The sequence below is a fragment of the Schistocerca cancellata genome, chromosome 9, assembly GCF_023864275.1.
Source record: "Schistocerca cancellata isolate TAMUIC-IGC-003103 chromosome 9, iqSchCanc2.1, whole genome shotgun sequence".
In the NCBI taxonomy this organism is placed as follows: Eukaryota; Metazoa; Arthropoda; class Insecta; order Orthoptera; family Acrididae; genus Schistocerca; species Schistocerca cancellata.
In genome coordinates, this window is record NC_064634.1 from 4,625,275 (window position 1) to 4,646,613 (window position 21,339).

Genomic DNA, 21,339 nt, shown 5'->3' on the forward strand with positions numbered 1-21,339 from the left:
AGAAGAAAGAACTCAACATGTCATTCTTAACGGTTCAAAATCTGCAGATGTAGAGGTAATTTCGGGAGTACCGCAAGGAAGCGTGATAGGACCTTTATTGTTTACAATATACATAAATGACTTAGTTGACAACATCGGTAGCTCCGTGAGGCTATTTGCAGATGACACGGTTGTCTACAAGAAAGTAGCAACATCAGAAGACTCGTACGTACTCCAGGAAGACCTGCAGAGGATTAATGCATGGTGCGACAGCTGGCAGCTTTCCCTAAACGTAGATAAATGTAATATAATGCGTATACATAGGGGCAAAAATCCATTCCAGTATGATTATGCCATAGGTGGTAAATCATTGGAAGCGGTAACGACCGTAAAATACTTAGGAGTTACTATCCGGAGCGATCTGAAGTGGAATGATCACATAAAACAAATAGTGGGAAAAACAGGCGCCAGGTTGAGATTCATAGGAAGAATTCTAAGAAAATGTGACTCATCGACGAAAGAAGTAGCTTACAAAACGCTTGTTCGTCCGATTCTTGAGTATTGCTCATCAGTATGGGACCCTTACCAGGTTGGATTAATAGAAGAGATAGACATGATCCAGCGAAAAGCAGCGCGATTCGTCATGGGGACATTTAGTCAGCGCGAGAGCGTTACGGAGATGCTGAACAAGCTCCAGTGGCGGACACTTCAAGAAAGGCGTTACGCAATACGGAGAGGTTTATTATCGAAATTACGAGAGAGCACATTCCGGGAAGAGATGGGCAACATATTACTACCGCCCACATATATCTCGCGTAATGATCACAACGAAAAGATCCGAGAAATTAGAGCAAATACGGAGACTTACAAGCAGTCGTTCTTCCCACGCACAATTCGTGAATGGAACAGGGAAGGGGGGATCAGATAGTGGTACAATAAGTACCCTCCGCCACACACCGTAAGGTGGCTCGCGGAGTATAGATGTAGATGTAGATGTAGAAGATAACTACTCAAACTGGTGGCACTAATGTGCATTTCGTGCAACTGTTTCAGTGTCATGATTGGCCTCACCTTAATGCAGCTGTTAGCCACCTTAACATCTACATCCATACACCGCAAGCCACCCGACGGTGTGTGGTGGAGGGTACCTTCAGTACCTCTATCGGTTCTCCCTACTATTCCAGTCTCGTATTGTTCGTGGAAAGAAGGATTGTCGGTATGCCTCTGTGTGGGCTCTAATCTCTCTGATTTTATCCTCATGGTCTCTTCGTGAGATATACGTAGGAGGGAGCAATATACTGCTTGACTCTTCGGTGAAGTTATGTTCTCGAAACTTTGACAAAAGCCCGTACGTTTATCTATCATCTCCGTAACACTTTCGCGTTTACTAAATGATCCTGTAACGAAGCACGCTGCTCTCTGTTGGATCTTCTCTATGTCTTGTATCAACCCCATCTGGTATGGATCCCACACTGCTGAGCAGTATTCAAGCAGTGGGCGAACAAGCGTACTGTAACCTACTTCCTTTGTTTTCGGATTGCATTTCCTTAGGATTCTTCCAATGAATCTCAGTCTGGGATCTGCTTTACCGACGATCAACATTATATGATCATTCCATTTTAAATCACTCCTAATGCGTACTCCCAGATAATTTATGGTATTAACTGCTTCCAGTTGCTGACCTGTTATTTTGTAGCTAAATGATAAAGGATCTATCTTTCTGTGTATTCGCAGCACATTACACTTGTCTACATTGAGATTCAATTGCCATTCCCTGCACCATGCGTCAATTCGCTGCAGATCCTCCTGCATTTCAGTACAATTTTCCATTGTTACAACCTCTCGATACACCAGAGCATCATCTGCAAAAAGCCTCAGTGAACTTCCGATGTCATCCACCAGGTCATTTATGTATATTGTGAATAGCAATGGTCCTATGACACTCCCCTGCGGCACACCTGAAATCACTCTTACTTCGGAAGACTTCTCTCCATTGAGAATAACATGCTGCGTCCTGTTATATAGGAACTCCTCAATCCAATCACACAATTGGTCTGATAGTCCATATGCTCTTACTTTGTTCATTAAACGACTGTGGGGAACTGTATCCAACGCCTTGCGGAAGTCAAGAAACACGGCATCTACCTGTGAACCCGTGTCTTTTGGCCCTCTGAGTCTCGTGGACGAATAGCGCGAGCTGGGTTTCACATGACCGTCTTTTTCTAAACCCATGCTGATTCCTACAGAGTAGATTTCTAGTCTCCAGAAAAGTCATTATACTCGAACACAATACGTGTTCCAAAATTCTACAACTGATCGACGTTAGAGATATAGGTCTATAGTTCTGCACATCTGTTCGACGTCCCTTCTTGAAAACGGGGATGGGGAGGGTACTGATGGCAGAGGGCATGGATCACATCTCAGTGGTGCCAGTTGGGTCTATCAGTAGATTGGGTTTCACTAGGCATGGCCTGCACCTCAATAGGTATGGGAAGGGGAGGCTGGCAAAGCTTATAGGTGACAGTGTAGTGGGTGGTGGTGGTGGTGGTGTCACTCATGGAAAAATTCTTGTAGTAGTTGGTGTTAGAGCTACTCCTTTTTTAGATTGAAGTCAGCTGATAGGTACACCTGCTTAAAGGATGTCACTCTAACTAAGGATCCACCTTAGAGTGTGTAATGTTTCCAAGTAGAGAAGGAATTAGCATATTTCATCAAAATATAAGAGGTAGAGATAAAGTCAGTGAACTGCTAATAGATGTCGACTCTGAAATTATTGGTATATCAGGGCACCACTTAAATAATTTGATAATTCAGAGGCTTCCTTTACCAGGCTACAGATTAGCTGGCTGTTTCTCAAGGAGTTCCTTATGAGATGGGGGAGTGGCTCTGTACATAAAAAACAGTATTCCATTTGAGTCCATAGACATATCACGACACTGCACTGAACAGATATTTGAAAGTTGTGCAGCGTTAGATGAATTTAGTGAAACTAAACTTCTAATTGTTGTTGTTTATCAGTCCCCTAACTCTAACTTCAGAGCATTTCTGCTCAAGCTAGAGAGGGTTCTTGATTCAATTTGTAGGAAGTACCAGAAAGTAGTTATATGTGTTGACTTCAATATTAATTTTGTATATGATTGTCCAAGAAAAAGGATGTTGGTAGATCTCCTAAATTCATATGATCTGATGCAAACTGTGTTTTTTCCAACTAGGGTGCGGGGGAACAGTAGCACAGTCATAGACAATATTTTTATTCATTCTTCATTACTAGATGGGCATTCTGTTAGTAAAAGTTGTAGAATTTTGGAACACGTATTATGTTTGAGTATAATGTCTTTTCTGGAGACTAGAAATCTACTCTGTAGGAATCAGCATGGGTTTCTAAAAAGACGGTCGTGTGAAACCCAGTTCGCGCTATTTGTCCACGAGACTCAGAGGGCCATTGACACGGGTTCACAGGTAGATGCTGTGTTTCTTCACTTCCGCAAGGCATTCGATACAGTTCCCCACAGTCAGGTGGCTTGCAGAGTATGGATATAGATGTAGATGTAGAAAAGTGTGAATGGCCTTTCAGACCATGATGCACAAATTTTATCACTAAAAGACTTTTGTACTCAAACCAATGTCATATTTAATTACAAACTATGTAGGAAAGTTAATCCAACAGCAATAGAGAGTTTTTTAAAACTTGTCAAGGAACAAGAGTGGCAGGATGTTTATAGTGCTGATAATTTAGATGATAAATACAATGCTTTCCATAACACATTTCTCATGCTCTTTAAGAGTTGCTTTCCATTAGAACATTCTAAATGGGGTACTAGCAGTAATGGGCAGTCCAGGTGGCTGACTAGTGGGATAAGGATATCATCTAGAACAAAGCAGGAATTATATAAAAATGTTAGAAGTAGTCACAATCAAGTTCAATAGCCCATTACAAACAGTATTGTAAGGTGCTTAAAATGTTATTAGGAAAGCAAAGAGTATGTGGTATGCAAATAGAATAGCTAATTCACAGGATAAAAATAAAACCAAATGGTCAGTTGTGAAGGAAGTGTCTGGACAGAAGCACAAGGTCGACAATATAAAGTCAGCTCGCAGTAAAAATATCTCTGTTACTGATAAATCAGATATATGTACAGTAATTAACAATCATTTTCTGAGCATTGCTGGTGAATTAAATAAAAATTTAGTTTCTACTGGAAATCATATAAATTTCTTGGCAAATTCCTTTCCGAGATTGACGTCGGAACTACTCCTCTGTGATACAGACAAGAGGGAGATTGAGTCAATAACTAAATCACTGAAGACTAAGGACTCTCATGGTTATGATGGAGTGTCTAGCAGAATATTAAAGTACTGTGCTGCACATGTTAGCCCTGTATTTAGCCATATTTGTAATTTTTCCTTTAGGAATGGTTAGTTTCCTGAGTGATTAAAGCACTCAGTAGTAAAGCCACTTTATAAAAAGGGAGAAAGGGATAATGTAGATAATTTTAGACCTATTTCTATGCCATCAGTGTTTGCAAAAATTATTGAAAAGGCTGCATATGTAAGGATAATTGATCATTTTATATCATACGATTTGCTATTAAATGTACAGTTGAGCTTTAGAAGTCGTTTAACAACTGAAAATGCTATAATCTCTTTTCTCTGTGAGGTACTGGATGCGCTAAACAAAAAGTATTGAACGCTTCACGTATTTTTTGATTTAACTAAGGCATTTGATTGTGTTGATCACAAAATATTGCTCCAGAAGTTGGACCATTACGGAATACGGGGAGTAGCTCACAATTGGTTCACCTCTTACTTTAGCAACAGGCAGCAAAAGGTCATTATTCACAATGTTGAAAACAGCTGTGATGTGGAATATGAGTGGGGTACTGTCAAGTGGGGGGTGCCCCAGGGGTCAGTGTTGGGGCCGCTCCTGTTCCTTATTTATATAAATGATATGCCCTCTAGTATTACGGTAACTCTAAAATATTTCTGTTTGCTGATGACACTAGCTTGGTAGTAAAGGATGTTGTGTGCAACATTGACTCAGTCTCAAATAGTGCAGTACATGATCTCAGGTCATGGCTTGTAGAAAATAAACTAACGTTAAATCACAGTAAGACTCGGTTTTTACAGTTTCTAACACACAATTCAACAAAACCTGACGTTTTGATTTCACAGAATGGACATATGATTAGTGAAACTGAACAGTTCAAATTTCTAGGTGTTCAGATAGATACTAAGCTGTCGTGGAAAGCCCACATTCAGGATCTTGTTCAAAGACTTAATACTGCCATTTTTACTATTCGAACAGTATCAAAAGTGAGTGATACTTCGACACGAATATTAGTCTACTTTTCTTATTTTCATTCACTTATGTCATATGGTATTATATTTTGGGATAACTCTTCCCATTCTACAAGGATATTTTTGGCTCAGAAACGGGAGGTTCGGGCAATAAGTGGTGTGAGTTCACGAACCTCTTGTCAACCTCTGTTCACGAGTCTTGGTATTTTGACATTGGCCTCCCAATATGTATATTTCTTATTGTCATTTCTTGTTACCAGTATTAGTTTATTCCCAAGAATAAGCAGCTTTCACTTGGTTAATACTCGGCAGAAATCAAACCTGCATTTGGATAGGACTTCCTTAACTCTTGTGCAAAAAGATATGCAGTATACTGCTGCATCCATTTTCAATAAGCTGCCACTCAAATTCAAAAATCTTAGCAGTAATCCATGCACTTTCAAATCAAAACAGAAAAGTTTCCTCATGGGTCACTCCTTCTATCCTGTTGAGGAGTTCCTTGAAAAATTAAGCTGATTCTTATTGTATTGCTGATAGCGTTTACTTAAACTTATGGACTGACTTTTTTCTGGTTCATGAACATTTATTTTTATCTGTTATTACTTTTATGTTGTAATTTCATGTACTGACACGTCCAATGACCTTGGAGATTTGCTCCTCAATTTGGTCCTATGGAACTTGACGTGTAAATAAGATAAAATGAATAAAACAATTCTGTAGCAACCTCAGCTGTCAGTGTGTTTGTGCAGTGTGGTTTATGTGTGTTTACAGACTTTGCGCTGTCCTAAAATAGTTCTATCACTAGCCAGAAGGGGCATTGTGTTTCTGTTATATGCTCTATGTTTCTGTTTATTCTTAGAGCTGCTCAGAGAACCCTGCTACACTCCTGGAAATGGAAAAAAGAACACATTGACACCGGTGTGTCAGACCCACCATACTTGCTCCGGACACTGCGAGAGGGCTGTACAAGCAATGATCACACGCACGGCACAGCGGACACACCAGGAACCGCGGTGTTGGCCGTCGAATGGCGCTAGCTGCGCAGCATTTGTGCACCGCCGCCGTCAGTGTCAGCCAGTTTGCCGTGGCATACGGAGCTGCATCGCAGTCTTTAACACTGGTAGCATGCCGCGACAGCGTGGGCGTGAACCGTATGTGCAGTTGACGGACTTTGAGCGAGGGCGTATAGTGGGCATGCGGGAGGCCGGGTGGACGTACCGCCGAATTGCTCAACACGTGGGGCGTGAGGTCTCCACAGTACATCGATGTTGTCGCCAGTGGTCGGCGGAAGGTGCACATGCTCGTCGACCTGGGACCGGACCGCAGTGACGCACGGATGCACGCCAAGACCGTAGGATCCTATGCAGTGCCGTAGGGGACCGCACCGCCACTTCCCAGCAAATTGGGGACACTGTTGCTCCTGGGGTATCGGCGAGGACCATTCGCAACCGTCTCCATGAAGCTGGGCTACGGTCCCGCACACCGTTAGGCCGTCTTCCGCTCACGCCCCAACATCGTGCAGCCTGCCTCCAGTGGTGTCGCGACAGGCATGAATGGAGGGACGAATGGAGACGTGTCATCTTCAGCGATGAGAGTCGCTTCTGCCTTGGTGCCAATGATGGTCGTATGCGTGTTTGGCGCCGTGCAGGTGAGCGCCACAATCAGGACTGCATATGACCGAGGCACACAGGGCCAACACCCGGCATCATGGTGTGGGGAGCGATCTCCTACACTGGCCGTACACCACTGGTGATTGTCGAGGGGACACTGAATAGTGCACGGTACATCCAAACCGTCATCGAACCCATCGTTCTACCATTCCTAGACCGGCAAGGGAACTTGCTGTTCCAACAGGACAATGCACGTCCGCATGTATCCCGTGCCACCCAACGTGCTCTAGAAGGTGTAAGTCAACTACCCTGGCCAGCAAGATCTCCGGATCTGTCCCCCATTGAGCATGTTTGGGACTGGATGAAGCGTCGTCTCACGCGGTCTGCACGTCCAGCACGAACGCTGGTCCAACTGAGGCGCCAGGTGGAAATGGCATGGCAAGCCGTTCCACAGGACTACATCCAGCATCTCTACGATCGTCTCCATGGGAGAATAGCAGCCTGCATTGCTGCGAAAGGTGGATATACACTGTACTAGTGCCGACATTGTGCATGCTCTGTTGCCTGTATCTATGTGCCTGTGGTTCTGTCAGTGTGATCATGTGATGTATCTGACCCCAGGAATGTGTCAATAAAGTTTCCCCTTCCTGGGACAATGAATTCACGGTGTTCTTATTTCAATTTCCAGGAGTGTATATTATCTAATTTTGACTAGTGAATAAAGTTGTTGCTACAGAACCAAGACATTGTTCGTGCAATTTAATTACAATGCTACGTGGGATTAACAGCTGGATGAGCAAGATCACAGCTCAGCAGCCAAAGTAGTGACCCAAACATGATATGCCTGCATAACACTCGAATTTGATGTGATACTACCAAGGAAAATTTGTGAGATGACAGAAAGCCCGACAGCAACCAACCTCACCGTGTCAAGACTTGCAGTGTGACTGCTGCCCTTCTAGCTTCACAATACATTCCTCTGTTTTGTGCAAGACAAAACTGTCTTCACCAACTCAGGCATAAGTGCCAATGCTACAAAGTTTGCATTGGTCATAAATCAGCTTCACCACTAGTATGCTGTCGAGGTGTGGGACATAAAAATGGTTCAAATGGCTCTGAGCACTATGGGACTCAACATCTTAGGTCATAAGTCCCCTAGAACTTAGAACTACTTAAACCTAACTAACCTAAGGACATCACACACACCCATGCCCGAGGCAGGATTCGAACCTGCGACCGTAGCAGTCCCGCGGTTCCGGACTGCAGCGCCAGAACCGTTAGACCACCGCGGCCGGCGGTGTGGGACATAATTATTGGGCTGCCTGAAAGCTATTCATACAACTGGCTCAAGGCAGAGTTAATGAGAAGGGTATTATCTTCACAAGAAGAATGCCTCCATAAGGTTCTAACACATGAGGACACTGAGGACCATGAACCATCTCAGTACTTGCAGCACCTGCATAGTAAGATCAAAACTGGTGCGGTTCTACACAACCACTATGAGCTATTTGGAGTAGCTGTTTTCCACCTCAGATATGTCTTTGGATTCCATTCTGTATTTTTCATTGTTTAAAGATAGTAAAATGTCTATTATTTCATATGAGACTTTCACACTATGGTTTTTCCTTTTTTTTTCTTTTCTGGAAAAATTAACTCTCAGGCCTCTCAGGTTCATTTTGCTGTAGACACTAGCAGTTCATGTACATACCACAACAAGCATGTGAATCGTGTACAAACATGCCTCGGGAACAACTGTGCTCAGTTTCAGCTCTGTAGCTAACCTGTACACTTCTGTTCTGTGATTTCAAGATGTTTAAGACTATCAACTCACCCGCTGCATGGGAGGTTCACTCAGTGATACGGTTTTTGTCAGCAAGGAACCTGTGTGCTGCAGAAATTTTTCAACAGATTTGCGAAGTGTATGGTGATACTGTTATGAGTGAATGCAAAGTGCGTAAGTGGGTATGAGAATTCAGATGGCCTTGACAACGTCCATGATGAGCACCATGGCAGTTCCCCTTCTTTGATTACAGACGATTTGGTGGCATCAGTTGAAGTGAGGACTCATGAGAACAGATGCTCCACAGTAACACATCTCTCAAATGTATTTCTGGACATGTTGAGATCAGTGCTTTACAACACTGTTTCTGAACACCTGAAGTTTAGGAAACTGCGCTCCCATTGGGTTCCAGAACTCCTAACAGAGGACCACAAAAACCAAAGATTTGGGTGTGCAATGAAGTTCTTGACTCGTTATCACAAAAAGGTGACAGCTTCTTCAGTCAGATCATAACTGGAGACAAAACATGGGTTTCGCATATCACGCCAGAATCGAACAGGAATGGAGCATAGAATGGAGACACATACACTCACCTGTAAAGGTGAAGGCCAAACAGACTCTTTCTCAGTGCAAAATCATGGTGTCGGTGTTTTGGGATAGGCATGATGTTTTGTTGGCCGACTTCATGCACTGCGAAACCACTATCAATGCAGAAGCATACTGCCAAACCTTGAGAAATTTATGCAGAGCAGTTCAAAACAAAAGATGCAGCATGCTGACAAAGGGAATTGTCCTTCTCCATCACAATGCAAGACCTCACACTGCACGTCAAACCTGTGATTTATTGGACAGTTTTGACTGGGAAGTTTTAGTCCACCCACCCTACAGTCCTGATCTTGCACTCAGTGATTACCATCTGCTCCTCCACCTCAAACAACACCTCATTGGCAGCTGTTACAGTGATGACGACGACGTGAAAATGGCAGTGAACTCTTGGTTATCAGAGCAGGTGGCAAGTTTTTATGAAGAGGGTACTTTAAAATTGGTTGAGAGGTATGATATGCATTTCAACAAACTTGGCAACTATGTCAAAAAATAGAGTGAAGTATGTACTTTCTGAAAATAAATTCACTTTTCTGAAATAACCTTTCGTTGTGTACTTATGTTCAAATGGAACTTACTTAAAAAACATGCCTCATATAATAGTAATACGTTATCCTCTTTCTGGGTTCAACATCTCAGTTGTTATATAGGGATGCTGACACAGTTCTTCAGTGTAGCAAATGGGAAGTTGTGGTACATAAAATGGAAACCAGACTTCATTACTATGGTCCTAACATCAACACGTAGTGTGTGTAGAGTAACATTATGAAACAATGTGCATATACTGTGTGTAGTATGTGCCATGACTGAGAGTGAGGAATGAATGAACAATGTAGCACTAGCCTTTTACATTATTAAATAACATCTTTCCAAAACAGTACTGTACATTAGAGAGAAACTGAATCAGGTGGCACTGTTTTAAACAGACTGGCCTCATATTTAGGAAGATGCAGGCTCCAGCCTCCATCCAGCCACCATGATTTAGGTTTTCTGTGGTTTTCCTAAATTACTTCAAGCAAACTGGGATGGTTCCTACTACAAGGCCATGGCCATCTACCTGCCCCATCTTTGTCAAACTAGACCTGTAAGTATGTAAACGCTGTATATATGAATTGCGTTATTTTTCTAATTCTTAAATTGTAGCAGCAAGACTTGTCCAATATCACTGAAAAGTGATTTATGGATGAATAAAACAACAACAACAACTACTACTGCTACTATTACTACTATTACTGTTACTACCACCACTAGTACAGGTGTAGTACAGGAACTGAGGCAGGGTCTGCTCTTGTTCTTGTTATGATATTACATTATAGGTTCAAGAAACAGAAATAGTTCACCTTGCTGATGATGCAAGTATTATAATCAAGCCAAATGAATTAACTTCAAAACTTGAAAATGCATTTTTTTTTTCAAAATTACAATTTCTCAAATGAGAATTCAATTTATATGACTACTCATCAAATATTGCAAGCCTTAAACAATAAAATATCACCAGTTGGTATAGTTTGTAATTTTTTCCAATGTTGTTTGAAAGTGTAAATCATATTGGTGGTTTCACAAATAATTGTCTATGTACCTAAAATTCCATAAACAATGCACAAATATAGATAATTAGAATTGGGTGATAAATATCAACATTCAGTCAACAATTAAAAGTAATACATAGGGTGCTACAGAGCTCAATATGAGGACCATTTCTTTTTCTTGTGTGTGTAAATAATATTTTACAACCTGCTGATTCCCATATAATTACTTATACTGATGACACTAATCTGCTGTTTTATGGTGATAATGAGGAGGATACAATGTATTTTCAACATAGGTGACAACAGAAATGGCTAAATGTTTTCATAACCATGGTCTAAAACTCAGTATGACAAAATCACAGTTACTGGAGTTCAAAGCAAGCAACTCATGCCACAGTCATGTAGGAAATATTTGTGGAATTTCATACAGAGACAATGAAGATTGTAAATTTCTTGGTCTGCACTTGTATGCCAGTCTTCAGTAGGAATCCATGTCAACTTTGTATGCAGGAAAATAATCACTGAAGTCTAGTCACTTAGCCAATTGTCCAAAATTGTATGTGATATAAAGCTGAAAATGGTATAGTACAGGACAATGTTCCCATTTATACATTATAATGAAACACACATGACACTGGTTAATACAAGTAAGTTATGGGAGAGAGCTAAGAGGGAGAGAGAGCCACTGCACTTAAACAGAACACTGGTGCTACAAAAGAGCTGTTAGGCCAATGCATGGTCTGGGGTACAGGGAGAACTTTCATGATACTCTTCTCAAAAGCAAATATCTCACTACATACACAACTTTTTTAAGCTTTCAGGCCAGTGCACCCAAATGTTCTGATGAACATAATCACAGCACAAGAAATAAAGAAATAAGTACAATGATTTCAGTCAGAGAACAGAATTAAAAGACTGACATCACAATCCATATGTCAGTGGGACAGTGTCAGAATCTGTAAGTGCACATACTGGGGATCCATATAAACAAAATTTAAATTTCTTGTTGTAAATAAGTGTCTGAGTTCACTGAAGGAATTATAAGCTGTATATATTTTATAGATTAACCTTTGTAGATAAATCTATTATGTATTAAACATCTGTAAACAAATACTGCATGATATATAGTGGAAGATGTCCTACCATAAGGGAAATATTCCACTGTGGGTACATTCTCTGAAGCATAAGTTAACATTAAAACTATTAACTTCACAGTGATCCAGGAAAGAAAACTATGTTACACCTTATATGATTGTTACAATGTAGTATTAGAAAGATTACACAATGTCATTTCATGAAAGTTATTGGGCAAAATGACATACTCTTGTATCTACTACGGATGTTCACTTTTATTTGCAAATACCACATGCAAACACCACAAATAATGCTTTGTCAAATTATAGGTCAGCTATCAAATGTGTGGCGTCTCAACCAGTGAAACCCTCCAACACATCTCTGACTATAGAATGGTACTGAGTAGATACTCTCTGCCAGTGTGGTCTGGACCCAACCTGTGTCACGTTAGGACATTGTGTAAATAAGGTAGTGAACTCTAATGTATGGGTTTGTGTTGTATCTTATCACACCTGTCCATACTCAAGTTCCTACAAAGGTGACTCTTGACTACCTCCTTGTACGATGAAACTTTTTGATAAATTACCAGATGAAATAAAATGTCTGACAGACAGCAGTAATAGTTTCAAAAACAAATTGAAATCATACCTCCTTGACAACTCCTTCTATACCATAGATGAATTCTTGAATATGAGTAAATAAATCTGGAGATATAATATATGCATTTTGTGCCATTTAAGGGAATGGGATAGATAATAGAAATATTTAGGTATAACACTATAATGTAAAAGAAAAAAAAATAAATAAATAAAGAACCCTTGTTTCCTGTGCGCATTTCTTGTGCATTTGACACGTTCCATATCATAATGGTTTTCCGTACTATTGATCAATGGAACACGTAACTAACTAACATGAGGTGCTTCACCTCAGTGACTGCTTCACAACCTGTGCCATCTGGATTCTTCCTACCAACACCAGCTTTATGAATGGTGCAGGTGGGAACTGTCCCTACAATAGATCACTTGTTCCCATAATCCCACAGGCCTCAATCTTCGCTTGTCCCTGCCCTCTTCCTACCTGTCCACCTCCCTGCTCCCACTCCAGCACTACACATGCCTATAACCCTCAGACAAACATACTGGTCTTTTCCCATTCTCTACTTCCCTCCTCTCCCCTCTCGCTCTTCCCTACATCCACAGCACGGCCTCCCGACTCTACTCTAACAGCCCATCCTGTCTCCACCACATCCCTGCACTCTCCCACAGGCAGCACATCATCTTTCCCCACCCCTAAACAGCTATACCTGCCCCTGCCCTCCTCATGCCTCTTCCTTACCCCCTTTCAACCCATCATACACCCACCCCCCTCCCAGCAGACTGCTACTCACGTAACACTCAGTTGCAGTCTGCAGTCAGACCCCAGTGCCTGAAGACACTGATGGTGGTGGTGGTGGTGGTGGTGGTGGTGGTGTGTGTGTGTGTGTGTGTGTGTGTGTGTGTGTGTGTGTGTGTGTGTGTTTTCTGTTTCAGAAGAAGGATGTCTTGGTCCAAAAGCCTGAATGATTAGCAATCTTTTCCACTGTACCTGTCTGCGACTCGGTGCTCCTCTATGTGGAGAGTAGCAACCTATCCTTTTCATGTTGTTGTTATTATATACAACTGAGTGTTGCAAAAAGCCTGATCACAGCCTTCAGATAATGTATGAGGGTGAACCAGTAAAAAAATACAGAATATTCTACAGGCTAGGGTGTTTACATTAATAAGAATCTGAACTGTGTGTCACATGCTACAGATCTTTTTAAACATCTAAGATCTGCAGCTTCTGCATTACAGATAATATCATATGTTGAAGACAAAAATATAAAAAAAAGTTGACTTATTTTTTCGAATTTTTCTACACTTATGTGGCATCATACTCTGAGGAAATTTATCACTGAGGAAAGAAATATTTGTTGCACAGAAGCACGTAATAAGAATTGCATGTGCCATCCACTCTAGAATGTTTGTAGACAGCTCTTTAAACAGTTGGGTGCACCAACAGTAGCCTTGCAATACATTTACTCTCTTATGTGATTTAAGATGGAGAGAGGAGGAGAACATAGCTAAGTATAAATCACTGTATGCATGAAGAAACCTCAATAAATCATTAAATGATCAGCATGTTGCCATATTTCCTGCTGAAAATATATACCATAATAGTAAAAAAACTGACTCACAGTGAGAGGCAGTGCTTGGTTTGTGGCGGTACACCATACTGGTACCTTTGACAAAAAAAAAAAGTGTTACAACAATGTTTTATGATTGGCAATTTATCTGGAAATAAACATGCAACTAGTTGCTTTTTTATGATTTATTCAACCACGTATATGTTTTTCAGCCAGTGCAGTTCATGGTTGAATAAATTGTAAAAAAGCAACTGGTTACATATTTATCACCAGATACATCACTAATTTAAAACATGGTTGCAGTTTGTCATCCACATATGGATTTACTGAAATATTTTAACATGTCTAAATTTCAAAAAGCTCAGCCCTGAAGGAATCCTTTCTTTTACAAATCAAGCACTGGTAAGAGGTAACAGTTATGATCCACAGAACATGCCAATAACTACCTACAAAACTATATCTTTATTGGACACAAAATACGAAAGTAAACATTTTTTTAAAAAATTCGTTAATCACAGTCATTTGAGTAATTCTTCAATTTCAGATATTTTAACAGTAAAACATTTTACCTTAAGCCAGGATGATGCAGATGAAGGCCATTTTGGATCAAAGCTTCTAATAACTCCTGAATCTCGTTGAAGAGATGGAATTTCTCCTTCCGTGCCTGAAGCAGCATATCGTGTTGTGTAATGATTGTATGCAAAGAAATCTGCTGTACCTGAAAACAAGATTAAACTGGAATAAACACTATTGATATTTAAGAGGAACATTTTAAACATGTTTTATATTGGTTAATCCAAAATACAAAGTGCCATAAAAATATAGTTGTTATCCCGCAGATATGTAAACACTTTCTTGAGATCATGTGTGTAATGCACACGCAAACAGAAATTAGATTCTGAGCTGGCTCCTTTATTTGTATTTGTGTAACATCTAGTTTCTGTTGTTAAAGCATAATAACAGTTGTGTAGGTGGTCTGAAACATACTCTTTCCTGATCCACAGAATGAATGCATGTGTGAGTGAATAATCTAATCAGATATTTTTTTTCCCTTTCACTGACAAATAAAACTTAAAGTTCATTTTTCAGCCCAGGTATTATCTTATTATCTCATTTATCCACTTAATCTGGTTTGTACACATCACCTCTAATCACAAGTTGTATAACATTCTACCAAAATTGACATGAAATGTAAATAGCCAAGGGGAAACTAAACTCCAAAGTTACCTTTTATGACTCTATCTTGTACACCTTTGCAAGTAAAATGAACTAAAAGTAATAGAAACTCATGTAAATGTAGTTGGATAAATAACCCATCACTCATTGTTGTTGTGGTCTTCAGTCCTGAGACTGGCTTGATGCAGCTCTCCATGCTACTCTATCCTGCACAAGTTTCTTCATCTCCCAGTACCTACTGCAGCCTACATCCTTCTGAATCTGCTTAGTGTATTCATCTCTTGGCCTCCCTCTATGATTTTTACCCTCCACGCTGCCCTCCAATACTAAATTGGTGATCCCTCAATGTCTCAGAACATGTCCTACCAACCGATCCCTCCTCCTAGTCAGGTTGTGCCACAAGCTCCTCGCTCCTCTTCTTCCCAAGTCTATTCAGTACCTCCTCATTAGTTATGTAATCTACTCATCTAATCTTTAGCATTATTCTGTAGCACCACATATTGAAAGTTTCTATTTTCTTCTTGTCTAAACTATTTACCGTCCACGTTTCACTTCCATACATGGCTACACACCGTACAAATACCTTCAGAAACGACTTCCTGACGTTTAAATCTATACTCGATGTTAAGAAATTTTTCTTCTTCAGAAACACTTTCCTTGCCATTGCCAGTCTACATTTTATATCTTCTCTACTTCAACCATCATCAGTTGTTTTGCTCCCCAAATAGCAAACCCATTCACTACTTTAAGTGTCTCATTTCCTAATCTAATTCCCTCAGCATCACCTGATTTAATTTGACTACATTCCATTATCCTCGTTTTGCTTTTGTTGATGTTCATCTTATATCCTCCTTTCAAGACACTGTCCGGTACGTTCAGCTGATCTTCCAGTTCCTTCGCTGTCTCTGACAGAATTACAGTGTTACTGGCGAACCTCAAAGTTTTTATATCTTCTCCATGGATTTTAATTCCTATTCCAAATTTTCCTTTTGTTTCCTTTACTGCTTGCTCAATATACAGATTGAGTAATATCGGGGATAGGTTACAACCCTGTCTCACTCCCTTCCCAACCACTGCTTCCCTTTCATGCCCCCCCCCCCCCCCCCAACTCTTATAACCGCCATCTGGTTTCTGTACAAATTGTAAATAGCCTTTCGCTCCCTGTATTTTACCCCTGCCACCTTCAAAATTTGAAAGAAAGTATTCCAATCAACATTGTCAAAAGCTTTCTCTAAGTCTACAAATGCTAGAAATGTAGGTTTCCCTTTCCTTAATCTATTTTCTAGGATAAGTTGCAGGGTCAGTATTGCCTCATGATTTCCAACATTTCTACGGAATCCAAACTCATATCCCCTGAGGTCAGCTTGTACCAGTTTTTCCATTCATCTGTAAAGAATTCGCGTTAGTATTTTGTAGCCACTGCTTATTAAACTGATAGTTCGGTAATTTTCACATCTGTCAATATCTGCTTTCTTTGGGACTGGAATTATTATATTCTTCTTGAAGTCTGAGGGTATTTCACCTGTATCATACATCTTGCTCACCAGATGGTAGAGTTTTGTCAGGGATGGCTCTCCCAAGGATATCAGTAGTTCTAATGGAATGTTGTCTACTCCCAGGGCCTTGTTTTGACTTAGGTCTTTCATGCTCTGTCAAACTCTTCACACAGTATCATATCTCCCATTTCATCTTCATCTACCTCCTCTTCCATATCCATAATACTGTCCTCAAGATCATCGCCCTTGTATAGACCCTCTATATACTCCTTCCACCTTTCTGCTTTCCCTTCTTTGCTTAGAACTGGGTTCCCATCTGAGCTCTTGATATTCATGGAAGTGGTTCTCTTTTCTCCAAAGGTCTCTTTAATTTTCCTGTAGGCAGTATCTATCTTACCCCTAGTGAGATAAGCCTCCACGTCCATACACTTGTCCTCTAGCCATCCCTGCTTAGCCATTTTGCACTTCCTGTTAATCTCATTTTTGAGACATTTGTATTCCTTTTTGCCTGCTTCATTGACTGCATTTTATGTTTTTTCCTTTCACCAATTAAATTCAATATTTCTTCTGTTATCCAAGGGTTTCTACTAGCCCTCGTCTTTTTACCTATTTGATCCTCTGCTGCCTTCACTATTTCATCCCTCAAAGCTACCTATTCTGCTTCTACTGTATTTCTTTCCCCCATTCCTGTCAATTGTTCCCTTATGCTCTCCCTGAAACCCTGTACAACCTCTGGTTCTTTCAGTTTATCCAGGTCCCATCTCCTTAAATTCCCACCTTTTTGCAGTTTCTTCGGTTTTAATCTACAGTTCAGAACCAACAGACTGTGGTCAGAGTCCACATCTGCCCCTGGAAATGTCTTGCAATTTGAAACCTGGTTCCTAAATCTCTGTCTTACCATTATATAATCTATCTGATACCTTTTAGTATCTCCAGGGTTCTTCCATGTATACAACCTTCTTTCACGATTCTTGAACCAAGTGTTATCTATGATTAAGTGATGTTCTGTGCAAAATTCTACCAGGTGGCTTCCTCTTTCATTCTTTACCCCCATTCCATATTCGCTTACTATGTTTCCTTCTCTTTCTTTTCTATTTGGTTCCAGTCACCCATCACCATTAAATTTTCATCTCCCTTCACTGTATGAATAATTTCTTTTATCTCATCATACATTTCATTCGATCTCTTCATCATCTGCAGAGCTAGTTGGCAGATAAACTTGTACTACTGTGGTAAGCAAGGGCTTTGTATCTATCTTGGCCACAATAATGCGTTTACTATGCTGTTTGTAGTAGCTTACTTGCAATCCTATTCTTTTATTCATTATTAAACCTACTCCTGCATTACCCCTATTTGATTTTGTATTTATAACCCTGCATTCACCTTGTTCCTCCTGCCACCGAACTTCACTAATTCCCACTATATCTAACTTTAACCTATCCATTTCCCCTTTTTAAATTTTCTTATCTACCTGCCTGAATAAGGAATCTGACATTCCACACCCCAAGCTGTAGAACGACAGTTTTCTTTCTCCTGATAACAACATCCTCCTGAGTAGCCCCCGACCAGAGATCCAAATGGGGGACTATTTTACCTCTGAAATATTTTACCCGAGAGGACACCATCATCATTTAAACAATATATTAAATGCATCCCCTCAGGAAAAATTATGGCTATGGGTAGTTTTCCCTTGCTTTCAGCCGTTCGCAGTACCAGCACGGCAAGGCCGTTTTGATTGGTGTTACAAAACCAGATCAGTCAATCATCCAGACAGTTGCCCCTGCAACTACTGAAAAGACTGCAGCCCCTCTTCAGGAACCACATGTTTGTCTGGCCTCTCAACAGATACCCCTCTGTTGTGGTTGCACCTACGGTATGACTATCTGTGTCGCTGAGGCACACGAGCCTCCCCACCAACGGCAAGGTTCATGGGGGGGTGGGGGAGCATCAGTCATAAAGCCATATAACGTGGAAAAGGGATGTAAAAGTAACTGGATATGTAACCCATACACTCAACAGAATTATATTCACAATGAAAGCCTCTATAAAGATACATATACAAGGTCAGGCATATACAAATGAGGGTGTAATGATTGTGAAGTTCATATACAGTCCAGACTGACAGAATGTTTTGGACTAGGTTCAGTGAGGACAGGCCAACTAAGAAAGACCAGGCTAAACAGAATTCCATGTTTTCTGAGCATCTTAAGCCATGTGGACACGAATCTCCCACACTGGAAACCTTGAGAACATTGCACCTTGCCCAGAAGGAGAAAAAGCTGCAGCTGCTCGAGAAGCTGGAAATTGTTAGGTATCTGTATGCTGATAGGGACAAGTCAATGAACGATCAGCTGATTAGCAGAAATAAAGTATATTATGATACAATGCTACCAGCATCTGGAAGGTTGCTTCATAGATACATTTTATTTTATGTTGACAGCACTGTTATTTAAACTCTTTGTTTTGTTATCAGGCAAGTCAGAGGCATTATATTTCAAGGTGGGCTTTTTAATGGCCTTATTTTATTATAGGTGACTTCACTTTTTTGTATTTCATGTCTCATGTTTCTTTATTTTAATGCCTAAAAATAGCCTTTTGTCTCTAGTTTGCAATATTTATGACTGCCCCTGATCCTGATGTACTGATGTACAGGGTTTCAGGGAGAGCATAAGGGAACAATTGACAGGGATGGGGGAAAGAAATACAGTAGAAGAAGAATGGGTAGCTTTTGAGGGATGAAATAGTGAAGGCAGCAGAGGATCAAATAGGTAAAAAGATGAGGGCTAGTAGAAACCCTTGGATAACAGAAGAAATATTGAATTTAATTGATGAAAGGAGAAACTGCTTACAGGAAAATTAAAGAGACCTTTGGAGAAAAGAGAACTTCTTGCATGAATATCAAGAGCCCAGATGGGAACCCAGTTCTAAGCAAAGAAGGAAAAGCAGAAAGGTGGAAGGAGTATATAGAGGGTCTATACAAGTGTGATGTACTTGAGGACAATATTATGGAAATGGAAGAGGATGTAGATGAAGATGAAATGGGAGATATGATACTGTGTGAAGAGTTTGACAGAGCACTGAAAGATCTAAGTCGAAACAAGGCCCCCAGAGTACACAATATTCCATTAGAACTACTGACAGCCTTGGGAGAGCCATCCCTGACAAAACTCTACATTCTGGTGAGCAAGATGTATGAAACAGGTGAAATACCCTCAGACTTCAAGAAGAATATAATAATTCCAATCCCAAAGAAAGCAGGTGTTGACAGATGTGAAAATTACCAAACTATCAGTTTAATAAGTCACAGCTGCAAAATACTAATGCGAATTCTTTACAGACGAATGGAAAAACTGATAGAAGCCGACCTCAGGGAAGATCAGTTTGGATTCTGTAGAAATGTTGGAACACGTGAGGCAATACTGACCTTACGACTTATCTTAGAAGAAAGATTAAGGAAAGGTAAACCTACGTTTCTAGCATTTGTGGACGTAGAGAAAGCTTTTGACAATGTTGATTGAAATACTCTCTTTCAAATTCTGAAGGTGGCAGGGGTAAAATACAGGGAGCGAAAGGCTATTTACAATTTGTACAGAAAGCAGATGGCAGTTATAAGAGTCGAGGGGTATGAAAGGGAAGCAGTTGTTGGGAAGGGAGTGAGACAGGGTTGTAGCCTATCCCAAATATTACTCAATCTGTATATTGAGCAAGCAGTAAAGGAAACAAAAGAAAAGTTCGTAGCAGGTATTAAAATCCATGGAGAAGAAATAAGAACTTTGAGGTTCACCAATGACATTGTAATTCTGTCAGAGACAACAACGGACTTGGAAGAGCAGTTGAATGGAATGGACAGTGTCTTGAAAGGAGGGTATAAGATGAACATCAAAAAAAGCAAAGCGAGGATAATGGAATGTAGTCAAATTATGTCGGGTGATGCTGAGGGAATTAGATTAGGAAATGAGACACTTAAAGTAGTAAAGGAGTTTTGCTATTTGGGGAGCAAAATAACTGATGATGTTCGAAGTAGAGATGATATAAAATGTAGACTGGCAATGGCAAGGAAAGCGTTTCTGAAGAAGAAAAATTTGTTACCATTGAGTACAGATTTAAATGTCAGGAAGACATTTCTGAAAGTATTTGTATGGAGTGTAGCCATGTATGGAAGTAAAACGTGGACGATAAATAGTTTAGACAAGAAGAGAATAGAAGCTTTCAAAATGTGATGCTACAGAAGAATGCTGAAGATTAAATGGGTAGTTCACATAAATAATGTGGAGGTATTGAAGAGAATTGGGGAGAAGAGGAGCTTGTGGCACAACTTGACTAGAAGGTGGGATCGGTTGGTAGGACATGTTCTGAGACATCGAGGGATCACCAATTTAGTATTGGAGGGCAGCGTGGAGGGTAAAAATCATAGAGGGAGGCCAAGAGATGAATACACTAAGCAGATTCAGAAGGATGTAGGCTGCAGTAGGTACTGGGAGATGAAGAAGCTTGCACAGGATAGAGTAGCATGGAGAGCTGCATCAAGCCAGTCTCAGGACAGAAGACCACAACAACAACTGATCCTGATGTCTTGATGTTTGTGTCTTTTGATCTTGAATGCATGTACCATGCATGTACTTTAAAATTT

The 21,339-nt window shown here is 40.4% G+C and overlaps 1 protein-coding gene across 4 annotated transcripts in view; it reads right to left on the reverse strand.

Annotated features, from left to right (window-relative positions):
- Positions 1–21,339, reverse strand: part of LOC126101629 (myrosinase 1-like) — a 521,409-nt gene that overhangs the window by 21,219 nt on the left and 478,851 nt on the right. For all 4 annotated transcript variants that reach the window (XM_049912315.1, XM_049912313.1, XM_049912312.1 and 1 more), the window contains exon 9: positions 14,607–14,755. In XM_049912315.1, coding sequence (XP_049768272.1) covers positions 14,607–14,755 — 149 coding nt within the window. The remainder of the gene's footprint in view (positions 1–14,606; positions 14,756–21,339) is intronic.